The sequence below is a fragment of the Ceratotherium simum genome, chromosome 34 (assembly GCF_057802395.1).
Source record: "Ceratotherium simum simum isolate JZ-2026a chromosome 34, ASM5780239v1, whole genome shotgun sequence".
NCBI classification, from domain to species: domain Eukaryota; kingdom Metazoa; phylum Chordata; class Mammalia; order Perissodactyla; family Rhinocerotidae; genus Ceratotherium; species Ceratotherium simum.
In genome coordinates this window covers 10,846,216-10,864,179 of record NC_141933.1, presented here as the reverse complement: position 1 = coordinate 10,864,179, position 17,964 = coordinate 10,846,216, and the positions used below count along the sequence as shown (strand labels likewise).

At 40.7% G+C, this 17,964-nt stretch overlaps 1 protein-coding gene across 1 annotated transcript; it reads left to right on the top strand.

Moving 5' to 3' along the window:
* Window positions 1–10,704: 10,704 nt before the first annotated feature.
* On the top strand, window positions 10,705–13,902 carry LOC106802998 (secretoglobin family 1D member 2-like). Its single transcript, XM_014792891.2, has 3 exons — window positions 10,705–10,759; window positions 12,454–12,641; window positions 13,849–13,902. The coding sequence occupies exons 1-3, from the start codon at window positions 10,705–10,707 to the stop codon at window positions 13,900–13,902; spliced, it is 297 nt and encodes a 98-aa protein (XP_014648377.1).
* Window positions 13,903–17,964: the final 4,062 nt, after the last annotated feature.

Here is a 17,964-nt window from a genome sequence, read left to right as displayed (position 1 = left end):
CTTTTTTTGGTTAATAGACTTTATTTTTTTAGAGCATTTTGAGGTTCACAGCAAAATTGAACGGAAAGTACAGAGAGTTCCCATATACTTGCTACTCATACACGTGCACAGCCTCCCCTACTATCAACATCCCCCACCAGAGTGGTACATCTGTTACAATTGATGAAGCTATATTGACACATCACTATCACCCAGAGTCCATAGTTTACGTTAGGGTTCATTCTTGGAGTTGTACAATCTATACATTTTGTGAATGTATAATAACATGTACCCACCATTATTGGACAGAAGGGTTTCACTGCCCTAAAACTCCTCCGTGTTCCTCCTATTCATCCCTTCTTCTCCTTAACCCCTGGCAATGACTGATCTTTTTAATGTCTCCATGGTTTTGACTTTTCCAGAATATCTGCCACTGGATCAGGAATCTAGTAGAATCCTAAGGCTCTTAGATGCTGAGGCCACTCAGTGGAAGAAACCTGGGTCCCTAAATGACCACATGTGGTCAGAGTGTATCATGGACAAGGCACTGGGAGCAATCTGCTCCAGGTCATTGTAAAAATTACTTAGAATGTCAATCAGGGAAGAGTATGTTATCAAGGATATTGTTGAGAAAAACTAGCTCACGGTGATAATTAAAAGCAGTTGACATTTATTCCATGTTATTATCATTTGAAAATTCTTCATAGTCAGTGCTTTCCTTCATTGCCCATGCTCTGGGAACACACCCACTGCCCCACCCTCAGAACTCCAGCACATCATGGAGGATCTCCCCTGTTGTGGCCAACTCCATTGGACTGAGATGTAATGATAATAAACCATTAGTTTTTAAACCAATGAGATGAAAAGAAAATAAGAAGAAAGGTGGATGCAGAGTTATATAGAACAAGGATGCAGAGCCTTGGTCATTACCACTGGAAGGGAAACGTTATCCAGTCCTCTCCCAGGAATGCCACCTGTTCCACAGATGCTCACCTTGATTACCTGGACGACAACTGTTCATCCTTCAAGCCGCAATCAACTGATACCTTGCTTAGGAACCCAAGTTTGACCTTCCTGACCCATATTAGACAAGTGACTCACACTTGCCTCCAAGCCTCTCTCCTTACTGTCTCCTGGCATTTATCAGGGAATGTGACTTAGGCAGAGAAGGAGGCAGAAACAATTTTGGTATCAGAACACTCAAGAAATGAAGCAGCAAGAGGCTGAATGGCTTGAAAGTCCTGGTTGCTTTCGCAGTCTTTAATCTAAGAACTGAGGGTCCATGGGAGATGCTCCAACGCTGTGCTAGGAGACTGAATGGACTGAAGAAACCACTGCAAATCATCACCACATTTGAACTTCAGCAAAGTATGGATTGAACATTCTCCCCCATTCCCAGTGGGTTTGCCTGGCTGAAAGGGAGACCATTTTATTAAAGATCCCGTGACCCCTCCCTTCCAAACAAATGGCTCAGTGTTGGTTTAAATCCCATTTATGTTACTAAGATGGATCTAATTTTAACACATTCTTCTCTTTTCATTTCCTTAAACCATCCCCACTCTGCACATCTTGAGAAGGGGAGCTTGGTATTTTCATTGGTTTCTTTGTTGCCCCAAGTGAGCACAGATTTGGTGCTCAATCAATAGTAAATTAATAGAATCAATTTTCAGGATCACTTATGCTGGGAGAAATTGGGCAGCTGCATTCTCTACATAGGGATGGTTCATCTCTCTCACTTACTGCTCCTTGTTCCTAGAGATTCAATAAAAACTGGGACTCTGATCCATGCTCCTCCTTTCCAGGGAAGGGAGATAAAAGAGAAATGGAATAAGAAATCCCCAAAGACAATTTGAGGTCACTTGCAGAGAGGATTCCTGCACATGGGTTCAAGAAACCCAGGCATCAGGTGGAAAGAACGGGTCCAGAGCACCTGCAAATAGCTCCAGCCAACTTGGGTTAGCCAGCCTGCAGTTTCACCCCCTCCCTTCTAAGTCCATATTGCTCAGTTCCCAGCATGTGATGAGATCAGCTCTTCCTCTGTTTTGACCCTTTACAAAGTCATTGAAGGCTAACTATTACTCCAGGATAGGTGCTTTCTTTATTTATCTTCATTTCATGCCCTCAGAGAAGCCTCCCTGGATGCCCCCTGGTTAGGTGACCATTTTACATGCTTCCATAATTCATTAAGAATGGCCATTTCTGGGCTGCTGTAGATACTATAGACACTGCTTCTACAACCACTGCAAGAGGCGACTCCAAAAGCAGAGAAAACATGACCTTCTGCCCTCTTCCCACCTTCTGGTCTCCCATCAGTGCCTTCCACTGGAGAACCCAACAAGACAGCAGCTGGCAAGAGAGTCTGGGATATCTGTAACCTGCAGGCCTTCAGTTCTAGCAATAGACAGATGAGCAGGACAAAGCAATTCTGGAAATAAGAAAATACAGACACTGTCTAGCACACAGTGGTTTAATCTACAGAGTCTTGACGTTATTTTTCACTGTAATGCAGGACATTTGTCTGACCTACAGAAAAGTCAGTAGCTGGTAAGTTTGTTGCCTACAACATGATAAACATGATTTAAACAGCATAATATATAAATCAACTAACCAACACATAAGCGTTGTTGGTCAATACCCGTGTACTAGGTAATGCTGGGATAAGAAAAATTCCTGTACGATCTTATGCTTACACCCAAAAAGTGGCAGATCTACTATGAGAGGGATTTGGGGAAAGATGCTAAGGCTATGTGTATGAAAATTAGATGGTAAAGGGGATTAATGAAGGCCAATAACCACAAGGAACAGAAAGCTTTTATTGCCCACATCACTACAAACAACTGTTCAAGAAGAAAGGTCTTTCCAGTGAGCAAAGCATAGAATTAAGCAAAGTAAATAGTCTTGGGGATCCTACAGTGAGTATCAGCTCATCAGTTTCCTGGTCCACCTCACAAGTCCTGAGGTTATTTGGCCTCCTTCTCCATGCAGTTCTTCCAGAATTCATAAACAACTTCACTTGAAGTCATGGATGCCACCGTGTAACTCTTTCTTCTCTAGGAGAAAATGTGCTTATCTTCCTTATTCTAAGTGACACCTGAGTTTGCAGAAGAATCACATTCCCCCTGTTTGGGTGGTACCTTTGATCTGGTTGTGACTTGCTGTCCTCATGTATCTTGTTCACAGGTGGAGCCAATTTACAATGAGATGCATGTACCTCAAGGATGGTCCAGCACACCTTACTGACTCTGGGGATGGTCAAGAAGAGTTGCTATGACCTGGCTTCGTTGCTGCAAGGCAGGTCTCTCTCTGGAATCCCTTTACGTAAGATCAGTTCCCCAGGTAGAACAGCTGTATTAGAACAGTGCCTCACCTTGGTCTGGCAGCCTTGACTCTTGCTGAAATGGAGTTTAGGATAGAAGGAGAGTCCTTGACATTGAAGTGTCTTCTTATGGTGGAAGTAAATCGCTGGAGTAGGCCCTGGAGATCTCAAGGACCCATGACAATTTCATATTTGCAGTGCTCCACAGCCATTCAAATGCAGCCTGTTTGTTTAGTGTGACATTGAGAGGGCTTTAGGCCACTGTAGGCTTGTTCCTTGTATTTATTAAGCCCTCACATTGCCACTAGATTTGTGTATGACCTCACCAGAGCTCTGGGACTTGGGTGTGATATATGGTGGTAATTTGATGTTTAAGACTTTGCATACCCGTAGGAAAATTTGTCTCATGAGTTGAGACCACTGGTCTTAGTCTTTTTTTGAATAGAATTCCCCCAAAGAGACTATACTGGAGCAAATGGAGTAACAAGTCAATAATAGGTGGATCTGGGTAAATGCGTACATGTGTCCTTCTAGTGTATGTATCATTGCAACATGTCTGTAAGTTTTAAGTTATTTTAAAGTATAATATTAAAAATTGTATTACTGAGGCAAAATGCATTGTGATGAACAAACTTCTGCTTCCCGGGAAGGAGGGGTCAGGCCATCCAGGGAGAATACGTGATACAGGTGGGTCATGGGAGTTGCCATTGATGGATGATGGTGTATGAAGTCAATGTGTGGTTGGATGAAGGGTTTTCAGACTCCAAGTTGCAACTGAAAGGGCACCTGGACTGGATTCCCAGCATTTTGAAATGCACGAGTAGGTCAGAACACACAGTGAGAAACTGTTATGGAAAGTTCAGGAGCAAACCAAGCATTCTGATAATTTCTGCCTTCTTCTTCATAGGTCATGAAACAGAAAAGAGATTTAGACATCACAGGACCATCCCATCATGGCAAGAGCTGGTGAACAAGGTGAAGGAAACAATCTCTAATGCCCAATGGCCTATTCCATGTTGTGGGCCTCCCTTTGCAGCTCAGAGGTTATAGTAAACAGTCTGAACATGCATTAGCTGTCAAATTTTGCTGGCAGGTGGTCTTTGGGAGTGTAAGGAGTAGTTCCATCAGCTCACAGATTTCCCTGAGGAACCTCAGGTCATAAATTCTGTAGGCTCAATAGTGCACAACTGCAAGGGAAGAAGTAAGGAAAATGGCTCGAGGAGTTTGTAAGATGAGGTACTCAGAGATCTGGGTACCAGCAGTGATGCTTCCAGCTTTGGATAGAGAAGAGATATATAGCTTTCAATTTTTGATCCTTTTTAAATATATGAAGAAAAATGTTATTAATAAATCCATCTCTTAATGACCTGAATGAGGCCTTTTTCAGATTTTGTATATCCATAGATAATATCATTTATTGATAAAATGAGGCAATTTTACTCATGTTTTTCATCTTTGTAGATGTAAACTCTGAAAATACTTGTCACATGAATGTGCAGACGTGAATGGAATGAGTTTGTGGTATCAATGTCACTCGAGTCTTTAAATTCCTCTGGGGTATGGGCTAAAAATGACATTATGATCTATCACTCAAAATTAAATTTAATCATTATCATTTAATTTTAATCACTTATCAGCCACAGTGAAATTATGTCTTTCTTTGATTTTATTCAAAGTGAGGAATCAGAAGCCACTTTCTATAGAAAAACTTTTGTGTACCTCAAAATATTACTTTACATCTGTTTTTTGAGTCTAGAGATTTGCACACGTAGAGTCAATACTGTGTAAGATCTGATGGATGATGTATACGCCTCCTGTCTTTGTAAACTGGAACAAGAATGTATATGCGAGGGGAGGTGGAAGATGAGAACCAGTATAACCAGATGGTACATGTATTGTAAAAGTATATATGGACATTACCATCCAGCAGCGATATCTTAAGGGTTTTATACCCTGTGTACATGTTAACCAATTAGAGACTTAAGCCCTAGAGAATCCCTGGGATTTCAACCCCAGACAAAAGGACACGTGTGATCAGTGCATCCTGTGGAGGACATGAGTCCAGAGACCCTGTGTGCCTTGGGGATAAATAATATCTATCCCCACCCACCATCCTCCTATACCCTGAGTTCCAATATTAAGTATTTAGGATGTTATAATCACAATAACAGTCACTCAGACATGATCATAAAACAATAAATTAAGTGATTGAAAATAATGGTCTCTTCATAACTCGGAGAAATTCCAGTGGAACCAGAGCCAAATTCTGAAGCACTCTGTTAGCATTTCGGATAAATAAACATTCCTCATTGGCAGATTCAGTTAGATTGAGTTTGATATTTGACTTTGGGAATTAGGTAATATATTTTGTTTGACTTATTACTTATATTTTTTCCTTTTGGTTACATAAGTGTAATAGCTGACATTTACTGCCAGACACTGTGCAGAGCATTTTCCATGTACTATTTTATTTATCCTAACACAAATCCTATGAGGTAGGCACTATTACTATCACCCTTATTTTACAGATGAAGAAACTGAGGCTGAGAGAGCCAGCACTGTGTTGATGTCCCTATAAAGAGAAAGTGCCAGAGCTGAGCTTGAACCCGATAGTCTGGCCCTAAAGTTGGGCTCCTCTCCACCACTCAGTAGATGAATACATTCTAATTTTGAAAGATCCAAACAGCAGTTCAGAACTCAAAACATAGTATAAAACTGCCCCAACACATGTTGTTTCCTGTCTTGTTAATTATAGCCATTCTGACGGGCGTGAGGTGATATCACATTGTAGTTTTGATTTGCATTTCCCTGATAGTTAATTATGTTGAACACCTTTTCCTGTGTCTGTTGGCCATCTGTATATCTTCTTTGGAGAAATGTCTGTTCAGGTCTTTTGCCCATTTTTTAATTGGGTTGGTAGTTTTTTTGTTGTGGAGATGCATGAGTTCTTTATATATTTTGGAGATTAAGCCCTTATCAGATGTATGGTTTGCAAATATCTTCTCCCAATTGTTAGGTTGTCTTTTCGTTTTGTTGATGGTTTCCTTTGCTGTGTAGAAGCTTTTTAGTTTGATGTAGTCCCATTTGTTAATTTTTTCTATTGTTTCTCTTGCCCAGTCAGACATGGTGCTTGAAAATATGTTGCTATCCAAAGAACTTGAAAACACCAATGCATAAAGATACATGCACCCCTGTGTTCATTGCAGCATTATTCACAATAGCCAAGACTTGGAAGCAACCTAAGTGCCCATCAAGGGACGAATGGATAAAGAAGATGTGGTATATATACACAATGGAATACTATTCAGCCATAAAAAACGGTGAAATCCAGCCATTTGTGACAACATGGATGGACATTGAAGGTATAATGCAAAGTGAAATAAGTCAGAGGGAGAAGGTCAAATACCGTATGATTTCCTTCATTGAGTAGTAGATAATAACAACAATAAACAAACACATAGAGACAGAGATTGGATTGGTGGTTACCAGAAGGGAAGTGGGGAGGGAGGAGGGCAAAAGGGATAATTCGGCACATGTGTGTGGTGATGGGTTGTAATTAGTATTTGGGTGGTGAACATGATGTAATCTATGCAGAAATATAAGTATAATGATGTACATCTGAAATTTATACAATGTTATAGAACAATGTTACTGCAATAAACAAAAACTTAAAAAAAATAAAATAAAATAAATAAAAAACTGCCCCATTAAGATTCTGTTGTGGGCTGGAGTGAATTTGTAGAATAATTTGAGAATAGTTGACTTCTTTAAATTTTCTAGTATCTCCTACAGGATCAAGGTGTGTGCCTCCATTTTTTTAGATTCCTTTTTATATCTGTGAGTAAAATTTTATGATTTTACCCTTAAACGTTTTCATATTTCCATTTATGTATATTTCAATATATTATTGTGGCTGATGTTATTCCTATTGCCAAGGAATCATTTTTTCCATTATGTCACGTAATGGTAATAGGTTTATAGGAAAGCAATTGATGGTTATACGCTAATATTGCGTTCAGCTACATCATGAACTTTTATCTGTTCTAATAGTTTTCTTCAGTAGCTTATTCTAGAAACCTCTGATAGTTGGTCAATTATCTGTATACATCATATTTATAGCAACAATTAATTGATTCATTTTTTTCATCTAATTTTTTTCCTTGTTCGAAGAGAATGTTTCTAACAAGGTGTTTCCCATTTCTCATAGACTTTATTTTTCAGAGCATTTTTAGGTTCACAGAAAAATTGAGGAGAGAATGCAGAGAGTTCCCATATACCCCTACTTCTATACATGCACAGCCTCTTCCACTCTGAACATCCCACACCTGATGGTATATTTGTTACAACTGCTGATCCTATACTGACACATTATCACTCAGTCAATAAGTTACATTAGAGTTCACTCTTAGGTTGTACATTCTATGGATTTTGGCAGATGTATGAAGACATTTATCCAGCATTCTAGTATCATATAGGATAGTGTCACTGCCCTGAAAATCCTCTGTGCTCTGCCTATTCATCCCTCTTTCCCCCCAACCCATGGAAAGCACTCATCTTTGACCATCTCCATAATTTTGCCTTTTCCAGGATGTCATATAGTTGGAATCATATAGTATATAGATTTTCAGGTTGGCTTCTTTCACGTGGTAATATGCATTTAAGTTTCCTCCATGTCTTTTCATGGCTTACAGCTCATTTTTTTCAGAGCTGAATTCCACTGAATTTTAGAGCTATATTCCGTTGTCTGGATGTACCACAGTTTCTTTATCCATTCACCTACTGAAGTACATCTTGATTGCTCCCAAGTTTTGGCAATTGTGAATAAAGTTGCTATAAACATGATGTGCAGGTTTTGTGTGGACATAAGTTTTCAGTTCCTTTGGGTAAATACCAAGGAGTGCAATTGCTTGATCATATGGTAAGAGTATGTTTAGTTTTGTAAGAAACTGCCAAACTGTCTTCCAAAGTGGCTGTACCATTTTGCACTTTCACCAGCAATGAATGAGAGTTTCTGTTGTTTCACATCTTGGCCAGCATTTCATAATGTCATAAATAATCTTTTTTAAAAAGAAAAGGAAGAAAAAGAATCAAAGAGAGACAAATGACGGAAGTAGGATGAGGAGTCATCAACTAGAAGAATTCAATTGAGTCAAAACTGAGGTGCAAGCAGCTGAGATAGAATTTAACTGTCATCCACCTCCATTCTGTCTGACATGTCCCCACTAGCAGGCATCCCAACTGCAAGTGCCACTTTGTTACTTTACATTCACATACCATCCATGCCTGAGCTTGACCTATGGGCTTCCAAACTGCAATTTGAAGTAAGTTTCTGACTTTCTACGAGTTAGTTGACTCAATTGTTAAAATGGGAAATATAATAGCTTATAGATTTGTAGCAATGAGTGAATATGACAAATTATGTTTGCACATTGTCTGGCCATAGTTAACAATCAAAAAATATTGCTGCTCTTTTCATCACCACTATTGTTATTAGCTACAGAAGGTTTTGCAACCCAAAGGACCTGTATGCAGGATAATGATAGAATGTTTCCAGATATAATCATCTCACTGTTATTTTGATGACTCAATTTTTATAGAATATTATAGTCCTCCTCCTCCTAGCCCCTGGAAACCACCGTTCTATTCTCTGTTTCTATGAATTTGACTTCTCTAGATCCTCATACAAATGGAATCATACAGTATTTGTCTTTTTGTGACTGGCTTATTTCACTTAGTGTACTGTCCCCAAAGTTCATTCGTGTGGTAGCATGTGACAATTTCCTTACTTTATAAGCTGAATATGAATAATATTCCATTATATGTAGGTACCACATTTTGTTTATCTGTTCATCTGTCCATGAACAGTAAGGTTGCTTCCACTTCTTGAATATTGTGAATAAGGCTGCTATGAACATGGATATGCAAATATGTATTTGAGACTCTGCTTGTAATTCTTCTGCATATGTGATCAGAGGTAATCTTGATTTCTCATATCCTAATTCATTTGTTAATTTTTGAGGGACCTCCAGGCTCTTTTCTTTAGCAGCTGCACCATTTTACTTTCCCACCAAAAAAATGCACAAGTGTTCCTATTTCTCCACATCCTTACTAACACTTCTTTTCTTTCCTTTTTTTGGCATAGTAGCCGTCAAAATGGGCATGAAAAACCCATGTGGTATTGACTTCAGATATGAAACACAGCAAGAAAACACTGGGGCAAAAAATCTAGATATTTCTCACCTCACCCATCCATTCTGCCTCCATTGCCCAGAGAGCAAAATGGAAAATCTCCTTGATTTGGCCCATCTTGTCTATCCAGTCACAAAGCCTTAGCCTTAGCCTATGTGCTACTATGTGCTACTGTATCTTACAGGTAACCTGGGTTCCTGATGTTCCCTCAACAAGCCATGTGGTTGATGCTGTCTTGTCTTCCTTCCTGCTGCTCCCTCAGCATCCCTCCTCCAAACATTTCTCCCTGTCAAAATTCTATATATTCTTGAGTGCCACTCAGATGTGCTCCTCTATATAACCAACTTCACTTCCCAATGCATCTACTCAGAACTGTCCACACCTCCACCCGCATTTCCCGAGAGCACTCTGCTCATGGTTGGGAGAGGTGGGGACAAGCATCTATGGGCTCTTCTACTGCGGGGCCGTGAGGACTCAGCAAGTGTGATCATCCTAATTGACAAGTAAAACTAAAGAGGAGCTTCTTTTTATCAGTTTAGAGCTTGATTTGATTTCAAATCTCTGTGATATTTTTGAAACATTAGAGTAGGAAATTAGCAGTAAAAGAGATAGTCTTCCTCTTCAAACTGCTTTCTCTTGGGGTCTCAAAAACCACTTTCTTTCATAATTGTCACCATGCTACAAACTTTTCTCCTTCAACTGCCCAAAGAGAAACATGGCATAGCAGGCATCATTTTATACTAAAATGCACCCTAATCAAGTTAAGGGTTTGTTAATTCACGTTCATTCATTTATTCAAGGAATATTTGCTTATCTTCCTCTCTGTGCCAGGCACTGTGCTAAGAAAAGATGGGCAAAACCAGACACTGTTCTGAAATTAAGGAGCTAAATTCCAGGGGGTCTTCCATCTGTTAACTCATTACACATTTGTAAAGCTACAACCTTGGTAATTGCTACAAAGGAGAGGTGCATGGTGCCAGCAATGTCTATAAATGGGAACTTTGACCAAATCATTGAAGAGTGTGATACAGATGACTGGAATCAGCCCTGATGACGAAGGGAGGGCTGGAAGCCAGACCTTGTGAGTTACCATGTGCCATGTGGGCAGGATCAGTGAGGCTCTCTAAGTACAAATAGCCCTGGGCTCCCCAGGCTCTTGAGTCCAGCTCCTAATTGCTCATCGTTTGCTGAAGCTGAAAGCTCAAAGCAAATAAACCACCATGAGGCTGTCCCTCTCTGTTCTGCTAGTCACTCTGGCCCTTTGCTGCTATGAGGGTGAGTATCATTTCTAATCAGTCCAGCACCAGCCCTGGGAAGTAACCTTCTCTGAACTAGGTGAACTTAATTAGGGGTGTGAACAAATCAAAATCTAAACTTTTCCTCTACTTGTGAACTAGTCCCCCAAAAGCCCAGGGCTCATTTTATTAAATCTCCATACTCTGGAATTTTACAAAAAATCATTGCAGGCAAATTTTAAGAATTTTCCACCTGAAGCCTCATGCCTTGCCTCTGACCTGTGTTTGAGAAGCAGCAGGACATAATAAGATGTGGAGTGAATCATGGCTCTGCCACTTACCAGTGCTTTGACCTTGAACAAAATGCTTAATCCTCCAACTCTCCTCTTGTCGTTGCTTTTACTGCTACCAGCAAGGATAGCTATGACAATGGAGTGGGAGGGTGTGAGTCAGGAGCCAGATCTGTGTATGAAGAAGACATCTCATAGTTATCAGATGTCCTCCTTCCAGAGATTTTTATCTGCCAGTTGAGTCCACAGCTTTTTAAATAATAGATTCAGACTCATAATCTGGAAGGATTTTTGGAAAGTTCTCGGTTCAAGAAGAGCTGGTGTTCTCTGAAACCCTGAATAATAAATCTTCAAATGGGCTCTGTGAATCAGCAGCACTCAATGTGTCTACAAGTATGAGTAGTTTTCTAGGATTATCACCAGGAATTGTAGTAGAACTAGTACAATCATTAGGACTACAATTTCTATTTTTCTATATTAATTCTAACCATTTATTCAACACTACTTTTGCATATCTTCATGCCCTCAATCCTGACCCAAGTCTTGTTGAGTCTTTCTCTTTCATCTGACTTTCTAACTGTTCTCCCCTTTCCCTGTGGAGTCTCTGATTTTACCCTCTCCAAATTCTCTGCATAGTTTGATGTCTGACCAGGGGTCAGACCAGTGCCTGGTAAGGTATGTCCTGGGCTGCAGAGTGGTTTCAAAGACTTAGGGGGATGGAGAATCCAGACCAGGAAAAGTGGTTACTTCAAGTCTCAGCACAATTCCAGTGGGGTCAGGAATGAGCCACACTTCCCGCTTCTCACTCTCCCCAAGGAATGCTGTACATCACTGCAGAATAAAAGAGCCAATCATAATTCTGTGTATAAACTTCAAATGTATTCAAACTCATTAACCTTACTTCTTTTAACTTTTTAGCCCTGTCTGCATCCAATGACATAACCCTATGCTTTAATTTAGTCTGAAAATAGCATCTTTCGACATACAAATAGTTTACTTACTTATCTCCAGATTTCTTCTCCCTTTTCTGATCTCTGGTAAAATCTGACTATACCATTCACTTGAAAAATTGATTACTAAAATCTCCTCTTTCCCAAAATCTATGACAAAATAAGGTGTCACTCTTTTGACAGGTAAAAATTAATTTTTTGAAATCTAGGAAAAGGGAATTTCAGCAAACCAGGTGAGTCTTGGAAAGTAGTGGGCGTACTTTACTAAGGATAAAAACTAAACGAGACATCGGGACACCTAGTGTCCAGACTTAGCTCTGCCACTTGCAGTGTGAACTTAAGGATATCATGACCTTGAGGGTCTCACATTCTTATCAGCACAAAGATAAGATGGGAAAATAGAATCCTGGGTACCTGTCTAGTTCTAATATCAGGAGCCATAGGAAAAATCAACTTTCCTTATATCAATTGTATTTCTTTCTCTTCTTCTCCAGCCAATGCAGTTGTCTGTCCAGCCATTGTTACTGATATGGTATCCTCCTTCTTCTCCTATGAACTTACCTACAAGTTACAACTTCTGAGATTTGGTGCACCTAGAGAAGCTGTTGATGCCAGGTTGGAAATGAAGAGATGCACAGATAAGATCTCCTTTAGGAACAGACTGCTAATTTTAAAAGCACTGGTAATTTCTTTCTTCTTTGTGCTTAAAGGCTTCTGATCAGGTGAACATCCAGGGAGGAGGTGGGGTGCTGTTCTTGGGGGGCACGGGTGGTGGAGGCACCTGCCTCACTGCTCATCTCTGATACAGTGACCCATGGCCACAGGGTGAATGATAACATTACACCTGCGGAGCTATACCACGACTGCACAGAGCATCTGGGAATGTTCTTCCTTCTCAGATCACATCCCTGGGTGCCAGGTTCCCCATAGTGTCCTGAGGATGAGGACACCTGGGGCCCCATGCAGTGATGTTGAAGGGCCAAAGCACTGCTGCCTCCCTGCCTGGGAGCTTTCCTGAGGGCGAGTTCCCTCACCCAGTGCACACAGTCCCTGTGGAATCTCATGGGGAGTGTTGGGAGTGTTGATTTGGGAGACAGGGGGAGAGGGGAAAATAGCTCCCACCCTCTGCCAGGATGAGGGACAGGGCTAGCTGGGTTCTCTGCCAGCTGCTGAAGAGCCAAGGCCCACTCCTTGCACCTCTATCCACTTTTACACTCCTTACCTATGACTCTCCTCTTTATCACGGCCAATGGGCAGAGACCCTCCTTGTTATGTCTTCTGCAGCCACATCTGAAGGTGAAACACTTAAATTATGTCTTTATCAAGAAATCAGATATTTAAAGGTGTCTCTCAGTCCATCTACCACTGGATTTAGCTCATGAAGTTCAGCTGCAAAGTCCCATAGACACTGGATTCTCAGTGTTGAGAAGCACATGTGCCATTAGGTTGAAGTTCCACGCCTCAAGGCTTGGAATCTCCTGAAAGCAGTACTTCCCAAGTCCTCTCCCACCCCTCTCCTGATCTCTCAATGCTGTGTCCCCTTTAGAGTGAAAAAGTAGAGTCCTCTGTCCTGGGACATCAGAGAAAAGAAATCCTGGAATGCTCTGTCCAAACCTTCACCCCGTCCTTCCATAGAAACCTGAGTCCTGCTCTTGGGTCACCTCAGGGTTTATTTGCTGGACTATGGAAATGGTTCTTTCCTGACTTGCATTGTTGGTTGTAACTGTAACAGATAATATTTAGTTCACCTACACACTGAGGTCTGCCTGGTATCTTCCATTTGCCTTTTGTTCATTGAAATTTCATTGACATCTTGGTCTGTGTTAACTTGTCGCCTCCAGGAGCAACATAACTGACCTCCCTTTTCTTTCTTTCTATTTTTATTTCAGGCTAAAATACTGTTGAAGTGTGGTTACAAGGATTTATTAAATTTTCTCTCATAGTACCTCTATCTTTCCATGATCACCTGATCTTCGCTGGAAAATGTAAAGGTTTCAACATCTTGCTTCAATAAATCACTTGCCCTGCACTTCTCTACTTCTCTTGTCATTATCCAACAGTCTCTGGCCTCGAGTTGAGTGGTTTTCATCATGAAGCGACCATTGGGTGTTGTCACTAGTAAATTTCAGAGACTCAACATCCAGTTACCCGTGGCAGCCTGAGTTGCAGGGATCACAAGAGGAAATATTCGGTCATGAATCATCCTGCATTACTTTACACATTTCCCATTCTTGTGGCCATGAGTGGAAAGGATGGTTAAGGGAAAAAACAATAAAATGTTCCTGCTACTGGTCTTGTATTGAGGGACACCTGCAGCCTAACTGTCTTCCCAGTCACGTGGTTCCCAAACAACAGCATCACTAATGTTGTGGCCTCATCATAACAACCACCAACCTGCTAGGTCCTCTTCCCTACATTGTGGTTTCAGTCCTACGAACTGTCCAGTGTAAACTGTTTTCACCCACCTCTCAATTAATACTGAGCATCCAGGGTTCTATTTTAGTTAAGTCTTTTTTACTCTGTACACTCACTCACATGGCTCATCAATGTCTACACGACACACCAACACCTCAGGCTAATACTTTCTCCCTCAAATTCTCCCAAGATATCCAGAAACAAGCATCCAGCAGCCATCTGGGCAACTCCATTCAAGCGCTCTACAGTTATTTCTGAAGGAATATAGAAAATTGAACTCACTGTCTGCTCCTCCTTTCTGTGGGCCACCATCCCGGCTAATGGACCGAACACCCATGAGGCACCTGACTCAGAAAATTTGGGTTAGTTTCCAGTGGCTGCTGTAACACACTACCACACATTTAGTGGCTTAAATCAGCTTATTTTCTCAAAGTTTGGAGGACAGAAGTCCAAAATCTCTAACACTCAACAAAAATCATTGTGTCGGGAGGGCCATGCTCCCTCTGGAAAGTCAAGGTGAAAATCTCAAAGCTGCTTCCAGCTTTGGTGGCTGATGGTATTCCTTGTCTTCTGTCCACATTGTTCCAATCTCTGCCCCATGAGGTCACATTGAACCCCCTTCTGAATGTGTAAAATCTTCCTCTGCCTCCTTCATACAAAATGTATCAGATTGCCTTTAGAGGACACCAGAAAACTGAGAAAAATCTACCCATCTCAAAAGCTGTTACTTTGTCACATCTGCAAAGCCCTTTTTTGCCAAGAAAGGATAATATTACAAGGTTCAGTGATTAGGATGTAGATATTTTGGGGACTTTTATGAGCTTAGTACATCTCATTTCCCTCCTAACATCTAAGAGTCCACTAAGTTCTGCTCCCTCCACTGCCACAGCATCAATTCTGAGCATCCCCTCCTGTCCATCCCCACAGCCATCATCACAGTCCAGTCCTAGTCCTTCCCAGCTTGCGTGAAAGTCTCCTAAATGGTCTCCTGGGCTCTGAGATACCTTCCTGCAGTACATTGTCCTCCTTGATGCCCAAGTCATGCTTTTAAAGTAAATGTAGATCTGATCTCATTTCTGTAACCCTGAATTACCAGTTGGCATATGTTTCCAAATGTTTCAAGTAAGAGGACCTATTATTAATCCTAAACCCACACTCAAATAATAATAAATATATTTATACGAACTCTGATTGATAAAATAGAAGATAGTTATCTACTATTATCAATTATCAGCAATGCTTTTACAATAAAAGTGTACTTTTATTCACATCAGGAAATATGTATGTTTAAATTAGTCTCTACTTTGTGAAACATATTACATATTCAATCTACATACTATGTTGGATGGACACAAGGATTCATGGAGCTCATGCAACAGCCTGAGAAACCTCGTTTGAAATCACTGCTGGAGGATCCAGTCCCACCACTGGTGTTACATACTAGGACTTCCAAGTACCCATCCCTGGGCATCCATCTGATCTCACCTTCCTGCTCACCAAAGATTCTGTGTTCAACCATGTTTGTCTATATGCCATTCACCGATGCATCACACTGAATCATACCTTTACACCAGGCCTGTGGTGTCCCCTTTGCCTCTATATCCTTCCCTGCACAGGACAGTTGACATCTTATTTATAGGATATTTCACATCTCATCCTCTGTGAAGCCCTCTCTGAGACCGGTATGCTAAAAGAAGCTTTATACACATAAAGACATTTTATACTCAAAAACACACACAGAGGTACACATTTTTACACACACAGACAGACACATACAGAGCCATGCACAATCAGACATGCACACAGATGCAGATAAACACACAAACACACAGACACAAACAAGTACGCACACAGACATATGCATCCCTCTATTATGACTTTATCTTTCTGTGATACAATATTCATATTACGGTTGTTTGATAATAAATTGAATAAATGGATAAAATAAAACAATAAATATTATCAACTATTATTAGTATTTCTAAAACAGTAGGAGTTTACATGCATTAATCACCCCTATGGTCTTGACATTGTCCTGGAAAGTTTACCTGTTTTGTCTCTCTTCATCCTTAGTATTCTTCAGGAAGGCAAAAGATGTTCCCACCACTGACTGTGGGGATGAAGAATGTCCTACCCAGTGTTCCTCAACCTTGGCTCTGTGTCAGAAACAGCTGGGAAGATTTCAAAAGCAAGTGATGCCCAGCTCCCAGTCCAGGAAAAATACATTGGTATCTCTACAAACAGAACCCATGCAGTCCCCATTTTCTCACCTCAACCTCCTACAGGGGCAGCCCCAGGTGAAAATGGAGGAGGACCAGACTCCCCATGAGAGTCAAGAACCCCCAGCATCACCAAGGTGGTCACCTTGAGACCTGTCTTTGGCCACTTATGGCCCTTCATATATGGCAATTGCTGGTCATTCATGAGTTTCACTGTTATAAACCTAATAAACTTAAGGTCTCACACAGGAGGATCTTCTTTACAGGCTGCTACTTAAGAGTATGACATGGGAAAACACAAGTCTCCAAAGGCTGGGGCTGGGAAGATAGAGTTTTATAGGTTTACTTGCTGTGTAATGGGTACAGACATTCTGTTGGGGATGATGACAAGTTTCTGGAAATGGGCAGTGGTGGTAATATTGTGAATGAACTTAATGTCACTGAATTGTGCACTTAAATATCATTACAATGGTAAATTTTATGTTATGTGTATTTTACCATACATACAAAGACAGGCTGAGCTCTCTGCAAGGCAGCAGATGGATGACTGTAATGGGAACAGACCCTGTATTTAGATCCCCACTGGACATGCTCTCCCAGAGCTGTTTTCACCCCAAAATCTAATTATGTCTGGTGTAAACTCTGTCTGAATTGCCTCCTGGATTTTTCTCTGTTGAAGATATCACTAATTTTAAGAAACTCTGGTTCAAACTCATAAATTGAGTTTAACCAAGTACAAAGGATTGACTCATGTAGAGTCCTGACTTTATCCATTGAGGCCTCTCATTCTTCCCCTGGACAAGTCCTGTTATGCTCTGTCTAGGATCTCCTCCTCAAGTATCTTGTCCCTGCAGCCATCTTTCTCTCTATGACGAGGTCAACATTCTGAACACAAAGCTCTGGTTTTGTCACAAGCTCACTTAAAACAAACCTTCAATGGGTCTCCATTTCCTATGACATGAAGCTCAATGTCTCCATTCAGAAATCAGAATATTCAGGCCTGTATAATAATTAAAATTTCATTGATTCAAAATTAAGACTTCTCCTTCTTTCTCTCCTTTACTTATACTTTTTCTCTGCCAGCTACTAAAAATAGTTTCTGACATTCTTAGGGTATAAGAAAAGGAGAGAGACAGGGAGATAAGAAAATTCTGATTTGACTCATATTCTTTTAGGGATAGTCCAGGTTCTCTGGGCCAGGCAGATCTTTCTTTCATGAAACACCTTCCTATGTCTTCAAAAAGCCAGATTATGGTGACATCAGCATCATGGTGGTGCAAGTTATTCCTTTTTCTCTCCCCTTTAAGTTACAACCAATGGGACATCCATTGACCAACAAAGGACTCCCTACACAGCACATAAGAACACCTA